The sequence below is a fragment of the Macaca mulatta genome, chromosome 19, assembly GCF_049350105.2.
Source record: "Macaca mulatta isolate MMU2019108-1 chromosome 19, T2T-MMU8v2.0, whole genome shotgun sequence".
NCBI classification, from domain to species: domain Eukaryota; kingdom Metazoa; phylum Chordata; class Mammalia; order Primates; family Cercopithecidae; genus Macaca; species Macaca mulatta.
In genome coordinates, this window is record NC_133424.1 from 70,543,817 (window position 1) to 70,559,844 (window position 16,028).

A 16,028-nucleotide genomic window follows, 5' to 3' on the forward strand; every position below is an offset into this window, starting at 1 on the left:
TGAGTTCTAATATAAGTGTCGTAGTTTTTTTGAAAACAGTTTGACAGTTCTTAAAATGTTAAACATAACATAAAAGCTGGGTATGGAGGAGTGCACTGGTAGTCCCAGCTACATTGGGCGGGAGGATCTGTTGAGCCCAGGAGCTCAAGTCCAGCCTGGGCAACATAGCCAGACCCCATCTCAAAACAAAAAAAACAATTAAACATACACCTACTATATACCCCCAAAATTCCACTTCTAGGTATCTACCCAAGATAGTTCAAAGGATACATTCATACAAGGACTTGTACACAAATGTTTATAGCGGCTTCATTTGAGATAGTCAGAAACAATTTGGCCAGGCGCTGTGGCTCATGGCTATAATCCCACCACTTTGGGAGGCCAAGGCAGGTGGATCATGAGGTCAGGAGTTTCAGGCCAGCATGGCCAACGTGGCAAAACCCTATCTTTACTAAAACTACAAAAAAATTAGCCAGGCATGGTGGCGTGTGCCTGTAGTTCCAGCTACTCAGGAGGCTGAGGCAGGGGAGTTGCTTGAACCCGGGAAGCGGAGCTTGCAGTGAGCCAAGATGGAGCCATTGCACTCCAGCCTGGGTGACAGAGCAAGACTCTGTCTCAAAAAAAAAAAAAAAAAAAAAAAAAAAAAGGGGTCTTGCTCTGTCGCCCAGGCTGGTCTTAAACTCCTGGGCTCAAGTGATCCTCCTGCCTTTGCCTACCAAAGTGCTGGGATTACAGGCGTGAGCCATCGCGCCTGACCAAATCTCTGTTCTTTATAAACTGTCTAGACTTAGATATTTCTTTTCTTTCTTTCATTTTTATTTATTTTTTTGAGACAGAATTTTGCTGTTATGGCCCAGGCTGGAGTGCAATGCTGTGATCTCAGCTCACTGCAACTCTGCCTCCTGGGTTCAAGCATTTCTCCTGCCTCAGCCTCCCAAGTAACTAGGATTACAATCGCTGCCACCATGCCCGGCTAATTTTTTGTATTTTTAGTAGAGACGTGGTTTCACCATGTTGGCCAGGCTGATCTCGAACTCCCAACCTCAGGTGATCCACCTGCCTCGGCCTCCCAAAGTGCTGGGATTACAGGCGTGAGCCACTGTGCCCAGCCTGATATATTTCTTTATAGTAACACAAAAACGGCCGGGTGCGGTGGCTCAAGCCTGTAATCCCAGCACTTTGGGAGGCTGAGACGGGTGGATCACGAGGTCAGGAGATCGAGACCATCCTGGCTAACACGGTGAAACCCCGACTCTACTAAAAAAATACAAAAAATTAGCCGGGCGAGGTGGCGGGTGCCTGTAGTCCCAGCTACTCGGGAGGCTGAGGCAGGAGAATGGCATAAACCCAGGAGGCGGAGCTTGCAGTGAGCTGAGATCCGGCCACTGCACTCCAGCCTGGGGACAGAGCGAGACTCCGTCTCAAAAAAAAAAAAAAAAAAAGTAACACAAAAACAGCCTAATGCAAAGGTCACATGGTAGGTAGGATTTAGTAAGAAAGAGAGCTGGGATTTCAAGGCAGGTGAACTGGGTCTAATGTTTCCACTGTTTACTCACCTCTCCCTACCTCTAGATTTCTACCCTCCCATGTTGAAATCTCTTGGTTATAAATTTTCACTTGTGTTCCTTTCTGGGATCACCTTCTTGAATCACAGTGGTGTCTATTTTCATACCCATTGAGGGAATAGTGATTCGTTGAGGGTTACAAGGTCTGCAGATCGATGAGTTCTTGGCATTTTGGAGAGGCCAGAGACTGGTAGCTCTGAGTCACTGGTTGTCAGGCCGTGCCTCCCCCATCACACAATCGAAGCTTGGCTGACTTCACTGAGTGCCAAAAGCAGGCTGGGGCTGGGGGTAGAGGATCTGGGTTTCACAAGAGGCAAGTCTGGAAATGTCAAAATTGGGGTCCAAGGTGAGAGGATGGCATGGTAGGACAACATTGTCTGCCATCCGGGTATAATGGCTGAAGCTCTGGTTAGTGGGTGTGGCCTAAGGGGAATGTAGTGATTCCCACTCTAGGTGTAAAGGGCTTCATATTGATGGAGAGCTTTCTGTGTTGACCGAAATTCTGGTGACACTACGAGACAGATTTCATGGATTTATAGAAGAGACAACTGAAACTTGGGAGTCTGTGTCCCAGATCACATAATTTGTTAGCAGTAGGAGTCCAAGTTGAGCCAAGCCAGAGAAGGTTACTGAGTGTTTTGGCACCCTTGGCCTTAATCTGCTACTCTTCAGATTTCATAGCCCTCATGTTCCGGATAGTTCACTCAAAGCTTGGGAGTTGGAGATGAGGCAATCAACAGATGCTGACACCAGCATAAAGGAGAGATTGCGGCTGATCTGGAGGTATGATTGGGAGAGGTTGAGAAGCCTTTCAAGGGTGTCCCTGATGTGGGAGGGCACAAGCAAAGGTCCAGGGGCATGGAACTGCCCAGTAGATTCCAGAAGAGAACTACCATTGCATACAGCGGAGTGTACAGTAAGAGGGTAGTCAGTACACTGCATCAAGGGGCTGAAGGCAACTACCTTTTGGGTTGAGCATAGTCTGAAAGCAGTGGAACCACTGCATCCCACAAAAGCTGGTAACCTGGACAGCTCAAAGATCAGAGCCATCAAGACTTTGCCTGGAATACTCTGGCGTTATTGGCAAACATCTCTCTCTCTTCCGCTAACAGGTTGGGTGCTGTATACTGAGACCCAGTCGGAGATCAGAAGGCAGGTTCAATAGAAACACATAGGACTCTACTCATGTTTTAGGAACCTTTTTTTCCCTTTTTTATTTTTACTTTTTATTATTTTTTTGAGACAGAGTTTCACTCTTGTTGCCCAGGCTAGAGTGCAATGACGCGATCTCAACTCACCACAACCTCCACCTCCCAGGCTCAAGCAATTCTTCTGCCTCCTGAGTAGCTGGGATTACAGGCATGTGCCACTATGCCTGGCTTTTTTTTTTTTTTTTTTTTTTTAAAGTAGAGACAGGGTTTCTCCATATTAGGCGGGTCTCAAACTCCCAACCTCAGGTGATCCACCCGTGTCGGCCTCCCAAAGTGCTGGGATTACAGGCGTGAGTTACCGTGCCCGGACCTTTTTTCCCTGTTTTAGAAACAAGGTCTCATTCTGTTGCCCAGGCTGGAGTGCAGTGGTGCAAATATAGCTCACTGCAGTCTTGAACTCCTGGGATCCAGTGATCCTCCTGCCTCAGTCTCCCAAGTAGCTGGGAACAGGCATGCCACCATCATGCCCAGCACCATCTTATCAGATCTAATCCTGGCCACTCACACAGAGGACTGAGCTCTGATGATGTGTCTACCCTAACTTTATTAGCTTAGAAGCCTGAGCCCCATGTGGCTCAACTGACCTTTAATTCTGATCCCACATGCGTCTTCCATATTGGAGACATTACACTCAGGAAGGCAGGCCCAAGCAGGGTAGGGATCCCCCAGACACCTCACTGTGCTGGGGAGTATTTGAGAAGCCCTGCTGTAAACTCTGCTAACTGCAAAACTGTTGTGGCTTCTGCTCACAATGTGGTTATCATTGTCCATCCCCTCAGGGGCTTCTGGGAGAGATGGCAGCTGCAGTGGCCTCTGATCCATCATACAGTATGGATGGACACCACAGGCCAAAGATTCTCATGTCAGAGGATTTCTGGTCTTTTCTCCCCTAGGCCTCAGGAGGACCCAGGGAAATATCTAAAGCCAACCTATAGTTTTGGTGAACTGAATTTGCATTGAAATGTTTTTGGAAATGATTTTCAACATTTATAAAATCACATGCCACATAAAAATCTGAATATTTGGCTCTTCTTGGAAAAGCAGGAGATATGGGAAATCTGTACTGACTCCACCATATTGTTTCCCCACCCCTTAAGAGGGACAGACCTGCTTGGTGGCCACCAGAAGTGGAATGATGAAGGCCACGGCCATGTGAGTCTCAAGAAACCCTGGCTACTCACATAAGCCCCTCCAGACCATGGTTTCTGTCTTCTCTGTCTGGAGGTTCCTACCTGTGCAGGGATGGCCATGAGATGAACAGCCCAGGGAGTCCACAGGAAATCCACAAAACATTTATTTGAATTTCAGCTATGAGTGACACATAGGTCTGCATGTCCTGAGAAGTCCTATACACCCTTATCTCACTTGGCCATAGTCATTGGAAGTTTCTGATATGCCCTTAGAACAGACATGTCCCCTCTTGTCTACCACAGTCTTCTCCACACTGTTTTTGTACCAATGATAGTTTCCACATAGCCCTGGCAGGTCTGAACCAGTTATACCTGCCTAGTGAGCTCTATATTTCATGAGTCATGAGCCATGGGCAGGTACTGGGAGACATAGCTAGTAAAGTAGGACATGCACTGGGAACAGAGGACCAAATTTTTGCTGTGGAGGTTCTCAAAGAAACTACCCCATTCTTCAGAGCCAGCTCTGGGTCCACAGGTGACCCTTGGTGTCTAAACCACAAGATTCAGTCTGAGCCTGTCAGTTTTTCACAGGAGGCCTTAGGGCAACAAGGCAAATTCAACCAAAACTGGACTGAGTGTTATTCCTGCCCATGCGGCTGTTTGAGACACTCAGTGCCCCCTACAAAAGCTGTTCTTTTTTTTTTTTTTTTTTTTTTTTTTGAGACGGAGTCTCGCTCTGTCGCCCAGGCTGGAGTGCAGTGGCCGGGTCTCAGCTCACTGCAAGCTCCGCCTCCCGGGTTCACGCCATTCTCCTGCCTCAGCCTCCCGAGTAGCTGGGACTACAGGCGCCCACCACCTCGCCCGGCTAGTTTTTTTGTATTTTTAGTAGAGACGGGGTTTCACCATGTTAGCCAGGATGGTCTCGATCTCCTGACCTTGTGATCCGCCCGTCTCGGCCTCCCAAAGTGCTGGGATTACAGGCTTGAGCCACCGCGCCCGGCCTTTTTTTTTTTTTGAGACGGAGTCTTGCTCTGTGCCCCAGGCTGGAGTGCAGTGGCGCGATCTCGGCTCACTGCAAGCTCCGCCTCCCGGGTTCACGCCATTCTCCTGCCTCAGCCTCCCGAGTAGCTGGGACTACAGGCGCCCGCCACCTCGCTTGGCTAATTTTCTTGTATTTTTAGTAGAGACAGGGTTTCACCGTGTTAGCCAGGATGGTCTCGATCTCCTGACCTCGTGATCCGCCCGTCTCGGCCTCCCAAAGTGCTGGGATTACAGGCTTGAGCCACCGCGCCCGGCCTGTTCTTTTTATTAGGATGAATTGTTTCAACTCACCTTGCCACCTCTGATGCAAGGGGCTACACATTAAGGCCTTTATTATCTCAGTGAGAGACAGGCAGATCCAGGACTGGGTGATTGAGATTAAACAAATCATTCCCAAGTGTCACTTGTAGATGCAAACAATGTGTCCACGAAGAGAAACCTTTTCTTTTTTTTTTTTTTTTTTTTTTTTTGAGACGGAGTCTCGCTCTGTCACCCAGGCTGGAGTGCAGTGGTGCAATCTTGGCTCACTGCAAACCCTGCCTCCCGGGTTCGCACCATTCTCCTGCTCAGCCTTCCAAGTAGCTGGGACTACAGGCGCCCACCACCACGCCCAGCTAATTTTTTGTATTTTTAGTAGAGACGGGGTTTCACCATGTTAGCCAGAATGGTCTCAATCTCCTGAGCTCATGATCTGCCTGCCCTGGCCTCCCAAAGTGCTGGAATTATAGGCGTGAGCCACCACGCCCAGGCAAGAAGCCTTTTCTGGAAAGCTCCAGAAGACACCAGCTCAGATCTTAGCAAGAACTGTGTCATACCAAAATCTAAAGCCATCAGTGGGAAAGAAAATGAGGGTACTCAAAGGGCTCAGACTATATGAAATTCTCTCTAGAGAATGGAAAGGTAGGCTGCCTTCCCTTAGCACAGTGGAGGAGACTGACACATCATGAGATCTTGCCAGGTGGCAGAGATGACACAGTGTGGCAGGCAGTTTTTGACATGGCTTCCAATGATCTCTGCCCTGTGGTATTCATGCTCTTGTGTAATCCTCTCCCCTTGACTGTGGGCTGGACCAAGTGACTTGCTTCTAACAAATAAAACATAGCAAAGATGGTGGGATCTCACTTCCATTATTAGATTACAAATGATTGACTTGTTGGTATTCTCCATTGCATTATCAGCTTGCAAGCTTTGATCCACAAGCTGCCATTTTGGAGAGGCCCATGTGGCAGAGAACTGGAGGAGGTCTCAGACCAACAGACAGGCCCTCAGTCCAGCAGCCCACAAAAAAAACCTGAATGCTGCCAATTACGTGAGTTTGCTTGGAAGCAGAGCCTTCCCCAGGCAAGCCTTCAGATGACCACACCCCCCAGGTGACATCTTGATGTTAGCCTTGTGAGAAACCCTGAAGAGGAGTCAGCTAGCTGCACCAAAGTTTCTGACCTATAGAGACTGTGAGATAATAACTATTGTTTTAAGCCACTAGGTTTTAAGTAATTTGTTACACAGCAATAGGTAACTAATACAGATGGTTTCTGCAATAGCAGTAATACAGTGCTGCCTAAGATTCTGGGAGCTGCGGCTTTCCCACATTTGTTGCCCATAACTCTGTCGTGAATTCTCTGGTGATTTTTCTTTAAAGGGGGTGTCTACAGCTGAAGGCTTTCCCATTTTCACTTCACTTGTAATGCCTTTTCCCCACAGGTACTTTATATTGCTTTCTCACACAGGAGAGGTGACCAAAGACCATCCCACATTCCTTACATGCGGGGGTTTTCTCTATTGTGAATTTTTTGGTTATAGATAAGGATTGATTTCTTCTTGAGGGTCTTTTTTCATACCAAGTGTTTAAAGATTTCTCTTCAGTGTGGGTTCTTAGGTGGTTGAAGAGGGCAAAAGTCTTCATGTCTTCCCATAGCCACTGCTCTTGAAGGGCTTCTCCCTATCATGGCCTGCCTGGTGTTATCTGATGTTGGAGCTGTGTGGCAGGATCTTCCCACTCAACTTTTCATGGCTTCCCTGTGCCATGAGTGCTCTGGTGATGGAGAAAGGAAGGCATTTCCATATTCTCTTTTGAGCTTCTCACTATTCGGGTACTCCAGTGCCAGAAGTGGGTAGTTACCCTGGAAAGCCTTCACAAATGCCTGGTCCTTGAGTCCTCTCACTTATGAATCCTGCTGTGCATGAACTGAAAAGTGCTCTTTACAAATGAGACTGTGAGCCATGTCACATCTGAAAAGGTGGTCTCCACCATAAATGGTCTTGTTGTTGGTGAAAAGTTTGATCCACTACTCTGTTTGGTTTCTATCTGGAGTATACTGCCTAATGTTCAGCCAGGAGTACAATCTTTGGCAGGGCAAGGGTGCCATGGTCAGGGTGAGGAACGACCAGTCATGGAGTACTGGTCCTGTCACATACCCCACTGCTGAGCCTGTTAGGTGACATTCACATGGGCAGGGAGAACAGAGGGATCTAGGACAGCTGGCAGTGGCTACTGAAACTGCTGTTCAGTGATGTGAGCCCAGGCCACTCTTTTCTTTTTTAGAGATGGGGCCTTGCTATGTTGTCCAGGATGGACTCAACCTCCTGGGCTCAAGAGATCCTCCTGCCTCAGCCTCTCAAGCAGCTAGGACTATAGGTGTGCACCACTGCACCTGGCCAGGCCTCTCCTTTATGGGGACTCCTGTTCACATCCCAGCCAGTGCTCTCATGAGTACTTCCTTGTATGGGGGAGGTCAAAGAAACAGCAACAACTCACATGTGATGATGATGACATTACATGGTAAATAAGCTTTTTAAAATAGGTGCTAAACACCATATTCTGCAAGGTTCCAAATCTCAATCTCCTTCTAAAATACCAGCTCTGTCAACTGTGTTAAACGCCCCCATTTGCCTGTGCCCACTCTGTTGGCCAGCAAGACTGTGAAGGCATGAAGTATGTGTTAGTGACCAGAAACCCTGGCCAGACTACAAAAAACACTTTCCTGGACGTCAGGCTATTGCTTCTCTCAGTCCCCAGTTCCTACCTGGGGAGTGATGGATGCCAAGATACAGTTTGAGAGAAGTGAATGTAAACAATATTGCATTTATCTGCTTTAACTATAGCAAAAACTTTAACATGGCAAATACAAAGGTCTGCAGCTCTGCAGTTGTTCTGCACACCCTCACCCTGCAGAGTCCCAGTTGATGGGGAACTATGGCTGCTTCTTTGTCCATGATGGCATGTGCCCTAGTTCACCACAGTCTCCCTAAATTCCTAGTTATTACCTCACATCCAGTGTTTCTCTATGCACAGAGTCCTCCCTGGACCCCTCTAGGTCTTTGCCTTGGTGACCCTGTGACACATTAGTGTTGTAGACGGATTTATTTTTCCTCAGGGTAAGCTTTGGGCCCTGTGGTAACTGAAACATAGGCCACTACGTTCAATCCAGAGCCTTTCAGTCTCACATAGCAATGCAAAGTAGGCTACAACAGGACAGAGCAACTACCTGCTCTTCTACTGTGCCCTCAGGCAGATTTTGTGCCCTGAAAAGGCACTCCCCACTCTATCCATTCATTTTCTCAACCTACCCCAACAGAACCCCTAGGATTAAAGGTGACCTGATCAATAAGGTCTTTATTATCACGCGTATGGTGCAGACAAGGTAGGTGATTCTAGTGGCAGGTGATTTGTGGTCTCAATGGACACATCTTAGGGGTTAAACACAGACTTGACTACATCCACGAGGAATGTGCATCTTCCTGAGCTCAAATTAGGTTTCCCTCAAGGCCCCTCGGCCAGCATGCATTCAGTTCACTGCCTAACCCTCTCAGAAGCAATGGGAATTAAACCATTCCAGTGAGCTGAGGACAGTCCTGAATCCCTACAGGACAGGTGAAGGGAGGCTCAGGGTACTGTTTTCCCCAAGCCAGAGGACAGGACTGCTGCAAATTTTTGGATCCAGGCAAGATGGAAAGTGGCCATGGCTTCTGCCTTATGCTGCATGGGTGAGATGGCCCTGCAAAGGTTCCTGGGCTGGTCAGAAACAGGGTAGCTTCTGAAGGCTTTTCCACATTAGCAGTACCTGTAGGTAATTTTTCTGGTATGGGGATACTGCTGCATAAAGTTTGACTTGGCTGAAGATTTTCTCACGAAGACCACTTCCATAAGGCTCAAATATGAATCTTTTTATGCTGAGCAAGGTTACAAAGATGGCTGAAGAGTTTCCCACACTGGCTACACTCATAAGTCCTTTCTCTGGTGTGAACTTTCTGGTGCCGAACAAGCGTAGATCTTTCACTAAAGGCTTTTCCACACTGGATGCATTCATAGGGCCTTTCTTGTGTGTGAACTCTCTGATGACGAACCAGGTGGGAGTTACTGCTAAAGGCTCTCCCACATTCACTGCATTCATAAGGCCTTTCTCCAGTGTGAACTCTCCAATGACAAATAAGGCTAGATTTTCGGCTAAAGAATTTCCCACATTCAGTGCACTTATAAGGCTTTTCTCCAGTATGAACTTTCTGATGCTTAATGAGAATGGAGTTTTGGCTAAAGAATTTCCCACATTCATTGCACTCATAAGGCCTTTCTTTTGTGTGAACTCTCCAGTGTTCAATGAGAGTGGAGCTGTGAGCGAAGGCTTTCCCACACTCACTACACTCATAAGGCTTTTCTCCAGTGTGAATTCTCCAGTGCTGGATCAGGCTGGAGCTGCGGCTGAAGGATTTCCTACATTCACTGCACTCATAAGGCCTTTGCCCAGTATGTACTTTCTGGTGCTGGATGAGTGTGGAGCTATTACCGAAGGCTTTACCACAATCACTGCATTCAAAAGGCCGTTCTCCAGTGTGAACTTTCTGATGTCGAAGGAGATGGGAGCTTTGGCTGAAGTCTCTTCCACATTCACTGCACTCAAAAGGCCGTTCTCCAGTGTGAACTTTCTGGTGCTGAGCAAGGTTGGAGTTATTGTTAAAAGCTCTTCCACACTCACTGCATTCATACGGTCTTTCTCCAGTGTGAACTCTCCAGTGCTGAATGAGAGCAGAGCTTCGGCTGAAAGATTTACCACATTGACTGCACTCATAAGGTCTTACCTGTGTGTGAACTTTCTGGTGCCGAAGGAAATTGGAGCTTTGGCTGAAGGCTCTTCCACATTTCAGGCACTCAAAAGGCCTTTCTCCAGTGTGAACTTTCTCATGCCGAATGAGGTGTGATCTGTTACTGAAGGCTTTCCCACATTCACTGCACTCATAAGGTCTTTCTCCTGAGTGACTTCTCTGATGATGAACAAATGTGAGTTTGTGATTGAAGGTTTTCCCACACGCAATGCACTCATAATATCTTACTTCAGTGTGAAATTTCTGGTGCTTCCTCAGCTTAGATGGGTGACTAAAGGCCTTCCCACACTCCTTACACACACTGGGTATTTCTGCAGTGTGAAATTTTTGATTACCAAGGGTTGATTTCTCCTCTAAGAAATTTCCACCTGTTGGGCATGCAAATGGTGTCTCTTCAGAGTGAGTTCTCAGATGGCTGAGGAGAGTGGAGCTCTTCAGGAAGGCTTTTCCACAGTTACTGCACTTGAAGAGTTTCTGTGTGGTACAGACTTCTGGAAGCTGCCCAAGATTGGAATACGGCTTCTGCCCGCTGTCAACAGCTTGAAGCTGGAGGAGGTCCTGGCTATCCAGGATGACCTTCCCACCTTCCCTGCAAGTGAAGGGGTTCTCTGACAGATGGACTTTAGAGCTCTTCATAAGTGCATCCCTGTCCTTGTACCATCTGAAGGGCTTCCCTCCACTATGCTCCTTCTGGTGCTGGTGAAGATTTGCATTCAACCAAAAGTCTCTCCCACATACTCCACATGGGTAGGGTTTCTCCTCACAGTGTGTTCCCTGATGCTCAGCCAGGTACAAAATGTCTTTCAAGAATGGCCCACACATGTCACAGGAGTTAGCTTTCTTGGTGGAAGAATCTGCGTTGGGGATCCTGACTGGTAACACCTCTTCTACAGAAATATTCTGCTTGGGATGGGCCTCCTCACCCTCTACTCCATGCCAACAACCTGAAAATACAGAAATGCCAGTTAATTAACTATTCTACTTGGTGGGAATGGGTGACTTCCTTAGAAATGTTACCCAGGAATTCACACTCAAGAAGAGGTCCCAGGGATTGCTGATAGGCCAACGGGGCCATCAGGGTGAGGAAGGGCCCACTACTATTGGCAGGATAGGGACCAGCCAAGCAACAGAATAAGGGAGACCTCCCTAGGGGCAAGGACACAGAAATGGGTCAAAGGACTTAGACATTTCTGTAAAAGAAGATATATACACACATGGCCAATAAGCATATGAAAAGAAGTTCAGCATCCTTAATCATGAGGAGTATGCAAACCAAAACCACAATGAGATATCACTTCACACTCACTAACATAGCTAAAATAATAATAAAAAAATAAACAACAATACATGAAGATGAAGTAGAAAAACTGGAGCACTTATACACTCCAGATAGGGATGTGAAATGGTGCAGCCAATTTGGAAAATAGTTTGACAAGTCTGTTCCTACAGAGCTACACAAGAGAACTAAAAACACATCCACACAAAAATGTGTACAAGACTGTTCATAGCAGTATTTTTTAAAAACTGAGATAGGGTCTTGCTACGTTGCCCAGGTTGGTCTCAAACCTCTGGGCTCAAGTGATCCTCCTGCCTCAGCCTCCTGAGTAGCCGGATTATAGTCACCTCGCCCAGCTTCTATAGTAGCATTTTTTCTAACACCTAAAAAATGGAAACAAGCTGAATGCTCATCAACTGATAAATGGATAAACAAACTGTAGTCCATCTACACACTGGAATATTTGGCTGTAAAAAAGAACGAAATACTGATACATGCTACAACACTGATGAACTTCAAAAACATGCTAAGAGAAAGCCAGTCACAGAAAAACATAGTATTCTATAAAATGTCTAGGAAAGGTAAATCTATATAGTCAGAAAGTAGATTAGTGGTTGCCTAGGACCGGAAGGAAAGGGATAAGGAAAGATGGGGAGTGACAGCTAATGGGACTGCTAATGAGATCTATAGTTTCTCTTTAGGTGATGAAAACATGCTAAAACTACATTATAGCAATGATTATACCATGTGAAAACATACAGAAATCACTAAACTGTGTACTTGAAAAGGTGAATTGTATGATTTATCTTAATAAAGCTGTTTTTTAAAAATATCTCATTGAGGGCTGGGCGCGGTGGCTCACACCTGTAATCCCAGCACTTTGGGAGGCCGAGGCAGGTGGATCAAGAGGTCAGGAGATCGAGACCATCCTGGCTGACACAGTGAAACCCCGTCTCTACTAAAAATGCAAAAAAATTAGCCGGGCGTGGTGCTGGCGCCTGTAGTCCCAGCTACTTGGGAGGCTGAGGCAGGAGAATGGCATGAACCTGGGAGCTGGAGCTTGCAGTGAGCCGAGATCACGCCACTGCACTGCAGCCTGGGCAACAGAGCTAGAGTTCATCTAAAAAAAAAAAATCTCACTGGAGACAGAGACAAAATCTGGGCATGGCTTCATACTAGGTAACCCAACCAGGGATTTGGTGAAGCTCAGTGGGATCTGTTAGGCAGACTGGAGATGTCTGATCCCCAACCTTTGCCTCCACAAGGCTTCTGGGCAACAGCTATTAGGAAAGCTCATGAGGCTGCTCAGAGAGCGATAGGGGAAGTACACACAGCAGAGTCTCAGCACCCCAGCACCTACAACAGGAAACCTGAGAAGGAAGCAGTACCCGTGATCTGGCTTTGGGATGAACAGAGCTTTCTATGAGGAAAAGACACAGGGCATAAGCTGGTCATCACCATGCTGGGACAGGGTATTACCAAGTGAGGTTACGAGCTCGAGGTTTTCCAGCATCACACTGTGGTACAAGTGCCTCTGGGCTGCATCAAGGAGCTCCCACTCCTCCTGGGAGAAATATACAGCCACATCTTCAAAGGTTACCAGGCTCTTCAATGCGGGGACAGCTGAGCCACAGGGCCAAGAGGTATGCTGACAAAGAAACAAACAATTGGTCAAATGGAAATATGCAGGCCCTTGCCGTGTGACTCGGAATCCTGCCACATCTACCACTAACATCTCTTTTTCTTATGATCCTCTCAGTCCATCCACTACTCACCCATCCGCAGCTTATCTTCTTCCTCAGGGCCCCCGCCTAACATGCCCTGGAATTAATGGTGCCCCTCTCTCCTAGTAGTCCCACTGGTCACTGTATCCAGGCCAATCCAACCTAGAGGAACAACAGGCAGGTGGGCAGATGGATGCTGCCTCCTCCCTCCTGCTGGTCAATTTTCCTTGTGACTTCTGGCTCATACCTCCCAAACATAAGAAAATTTGGGCTTCCCTTTCTCTTAAGACTCTTGTACCAGGGCCATGGGCCCAATGGTTCACATTCCCTCACCTTTACACGTGACTCCTCAGACCATACAGTTCTTATATTTCCACCTCCTCCCTGTTCACACTGTAGGTATTCTCCCTAGCATCTCACCATGCACATAGCATACCTGACAGACGCAACCAGGATCCAATCCTGGTCCAAGCCAACAACAGGGCTCCAAAAACCCCACTGCCAGAGGCGGCCATAGCCCCTCAAGTCAATGCCTCCCGTCCTTTCCCTATTTCTTCAACCATCAGCTGCCCAGAACCATAAGCAGATCTCAAATATCTCTTCCCTCTTATATCTCTGCCTTTGTATGTGTTGTCTCCTTCCCAGTCATAGCTGTCCTTGCTCTTCCTAACACTCAAATCCAAGACCCACTGGCCCCCACCTTGGCTTGGGGACTCAGCTTAGGCTGATCCTTTCTGATCCTGCCACTACACCAGCCTGACAAAAACCCCAGGACCCTACTTAAGAGGAGGTAACATGCCCTGACCACAAGGATGGCCACAACAATGTAGTGAGCTGTAGAGAGATAAATCAACCTAAACCAAAGCCCAACTCTCATCCTACTTCTGCCGCTATGCTTCATTTTTGTCCTAGACCTACTCTCTGTTTAGGAGGCTCGGCCACTATCTTGAACCCAACCCACAACTGCATGCAGTGCCCACCCACAAGCATCCATCCCTTGGATGTTTCCAGCCTAAACCCGACGTAATTTCATAATCGCATGTTTAGGGGTCTACTTGGCAACTCAATTTGGTAGTGTCTGGGACATCTCAAATACAACAAAATCCAACTCTTTATCTTCCCCCTGAAATCTGCTCCTCACACCAACTTCCACATCTGAAAGATCTAAGGTCAATTTTTTTTTTTTTTTTTTTTTTTTTGAGATGAAGTCTCGCTCTGTCACCCAGGCTGGAGTGCAGTGGCGTGGTCTCGGTTCACTGCAAGCTCTGTCTCCCGGGTTCATGCCATTCTCCTGCCTCAGCCTCCCAAGTAGCTGGGACTACAGGCACCTGCCACCACGCCTGGCAAATTTTTTGTATTTTTAGTGGAGAAAGGGTTTCACAGTGTTAGCCAGGATGGTCTTGATCTCCTGACCTCGTGATCCACCCGCCTCGGCCTCCCAAAGTGCTGGGATTACAGGCGCGAGCCACTGGGCCTGGAAACCTTTTTTTTTTTTTTTTTTTTTTTTAAACAGAGTCTCGCTGTCGTTCAGACTGGAGCGCAGTGGCATGATCTCAGCTCACTGCAACTTCCATCTCCCAGATTCAAACGATTCTTCTGCCTCAGTCTCCCAAGTTGCTGGGATTACAGGCGCGCACTACCATGCCTTGGCTAATTTTTTTGTATTTTTAGTAGAGACGGGGTTTCACCATGTTGGCCAGGCTGGTCTTGAACTCCTGACCTCAAGTGATCCGGCCACCTCGGCCTCCCAAAGTGCTGGGATTACAGGTGTGAGCCACTGCGCTCAGCCTAAAGTCAATCTTAACATTTCACTCTCTTTCACTGTCCCACATCCGGTAATCTATGGCCCAATTTGGGCAGATTCAGAAGCCAACCATCTGTCCTACCTCCATGGGCACCCCTCTGTCCAGCTACCCAAAGCACACATCTGGACCACGTCTGTCAGCTCCTCACTGGCCTTCCTGCTCCACCCTCACCATCCCTCCAGTCTGCTGCCCACTAGGCATCTATAGGGAGTCTTAAGACTGGAGTCAGAGCACCTCCTTCCTTTGCTCCAAACCTTCCATGGCTCCCACCACCATCAGAATACAGGCCCAGCTCCTCAGGCTGCCATTCCAGGCCTAACTCTGGTTTCCCTGCTCTGTTTCCACCAGACTAAATGGAGACCTGCAGTCCCTGGAATGCTTCCATTTCATCACAACCAAGCAAGGTGCACATGCTGGTCCCTGTGCCTGGGACAGCCTTCCAGATCTCATTACACAGGATTCCAGAAATGGGAATCCCTCGATATAACGCCTGGCCTGGATTCAGGATGGTAAGGGTAAGTGACTCCCAGGGCAGGGCCCAAGACCCACGTGTGAGGACAGGACACGGCCAAGCGCCCCAGGACACCAACATCCCCTCTATCTGGGCTTCAGGATCCTAAGGGCCGGAATCCCAGCGGGTGAGGGCCTGGGGCACACTCCACTCACCTGCGCCGGGCCCATCAGCGACGCTGGCAACCCCACTGGAACCTGTGGGCTGGGCAGGGCCATACTAGGAGGCGCTAGGGCTAGCCCTGCCGCTCAGCCGAACCCTCACACTTCCACTGAGTGGCGCGAACGCTGGGTGACGGTCGCACTCAGGACCTGTCTTTCCTAATACAAAATGCGCGCAAGGCCTCCGGGCACCGCAGGGACGAAGGCTGGGGATGGAGACCCCTGAGACGCGTGGCGCTGGCTCCACTTTCGGGAACACCTTGGCTCATAAAAGCATAGTAATTAGCCGGGGGTTATGGTGCGTGCGAAGGCGCGTTGTTGGTCCCTGCACCCACTCCCGCGCCCTTGTTTGGCTCCAGAGGCCTCCTGTAGCCCAACCCACCAGCTGCAAAATGAGCGCCGCAATGGCGGCGCCGGAAGTCCCGCCCCTCAATGCCGGCTCTGACTTGCTCCTGGTCCGCGCCTTCATTGGCTCAAGGCTCCCCGCCGACTATGACGCTATTTTCC

At 48.3% G+C, this 16,028-nt stretch overlaps 1 protein-coding gene and 1 long non-coding RNA gene across 2 annotated transcripts; one reads left to right on the forward strand and one right to left on the reverse strand.

Annotated features, from left to right (window-relative positions):
• The first annotated feature begins 2,940 nt into the window (after positions 1-2,940).
• On the forward strand, positions 2,941-6,057 carry LOC144337132 (uncharacterized). The gene is made up of 2 exons (XR_013409802.1): positions 2,941-4,664; positions 4,961-6,057. It is a non-coding gene; the product is annotated as an uncharacterized LOC144337132 (long non-coding RNA).
• A 2,483-nt stretch (positions 6,058-8,540) lies between these two features.
• ZNF132 (zinc finger protein 132) lies at positions 8,541-15,927 on the reverse strand. Its single transcript, XM_001102643.5, has 3 exons — positions 15,516-15,927; positions 12,800-12,968; positions 8,541-10,988 (listed from the first exon to the last, which is right to left on the reverse strand). Exons 1-3 carry the CDS (start codon positions 15,576-15,578, stop codon positions 9,097-9,099), a joined length of 2,124 nt encoding a protein of 707 aa, XP_001102643.5. The 5' UTR covers positions 15,579-15,927; the 3' UTR covers positions 8,541-9,096.
• Between the last annotated feature and the right edge of the window lie 101 nt (positions 15,928-16,028).

Bases quoted from the DNA above. Each gene is read 5' to 3' on its own strand.
- ZNF132 (XM_001102643.5), bottom strand. From the start codon at position 15,578: ATGGCCCTGCCCAGCCCACAGGTTCCAGTGGGGTTGCCAGCGTCGCTG. The intron at 12,969-15,515 runs GTGAGTGGAGTG...TTTCTTTGTCAG, and splicing joins CGCTGATGGGCCCGGCGCAG to CATACCTCTTGGCCCTGTGG. The intron at 10,989-12,799 runs GTAATACCCTGT...CTGTATTTTCAG, and splicing joins CGAGCTCGTAACCTCACTTG to GTTGTTGGCATGGAGTAGAG.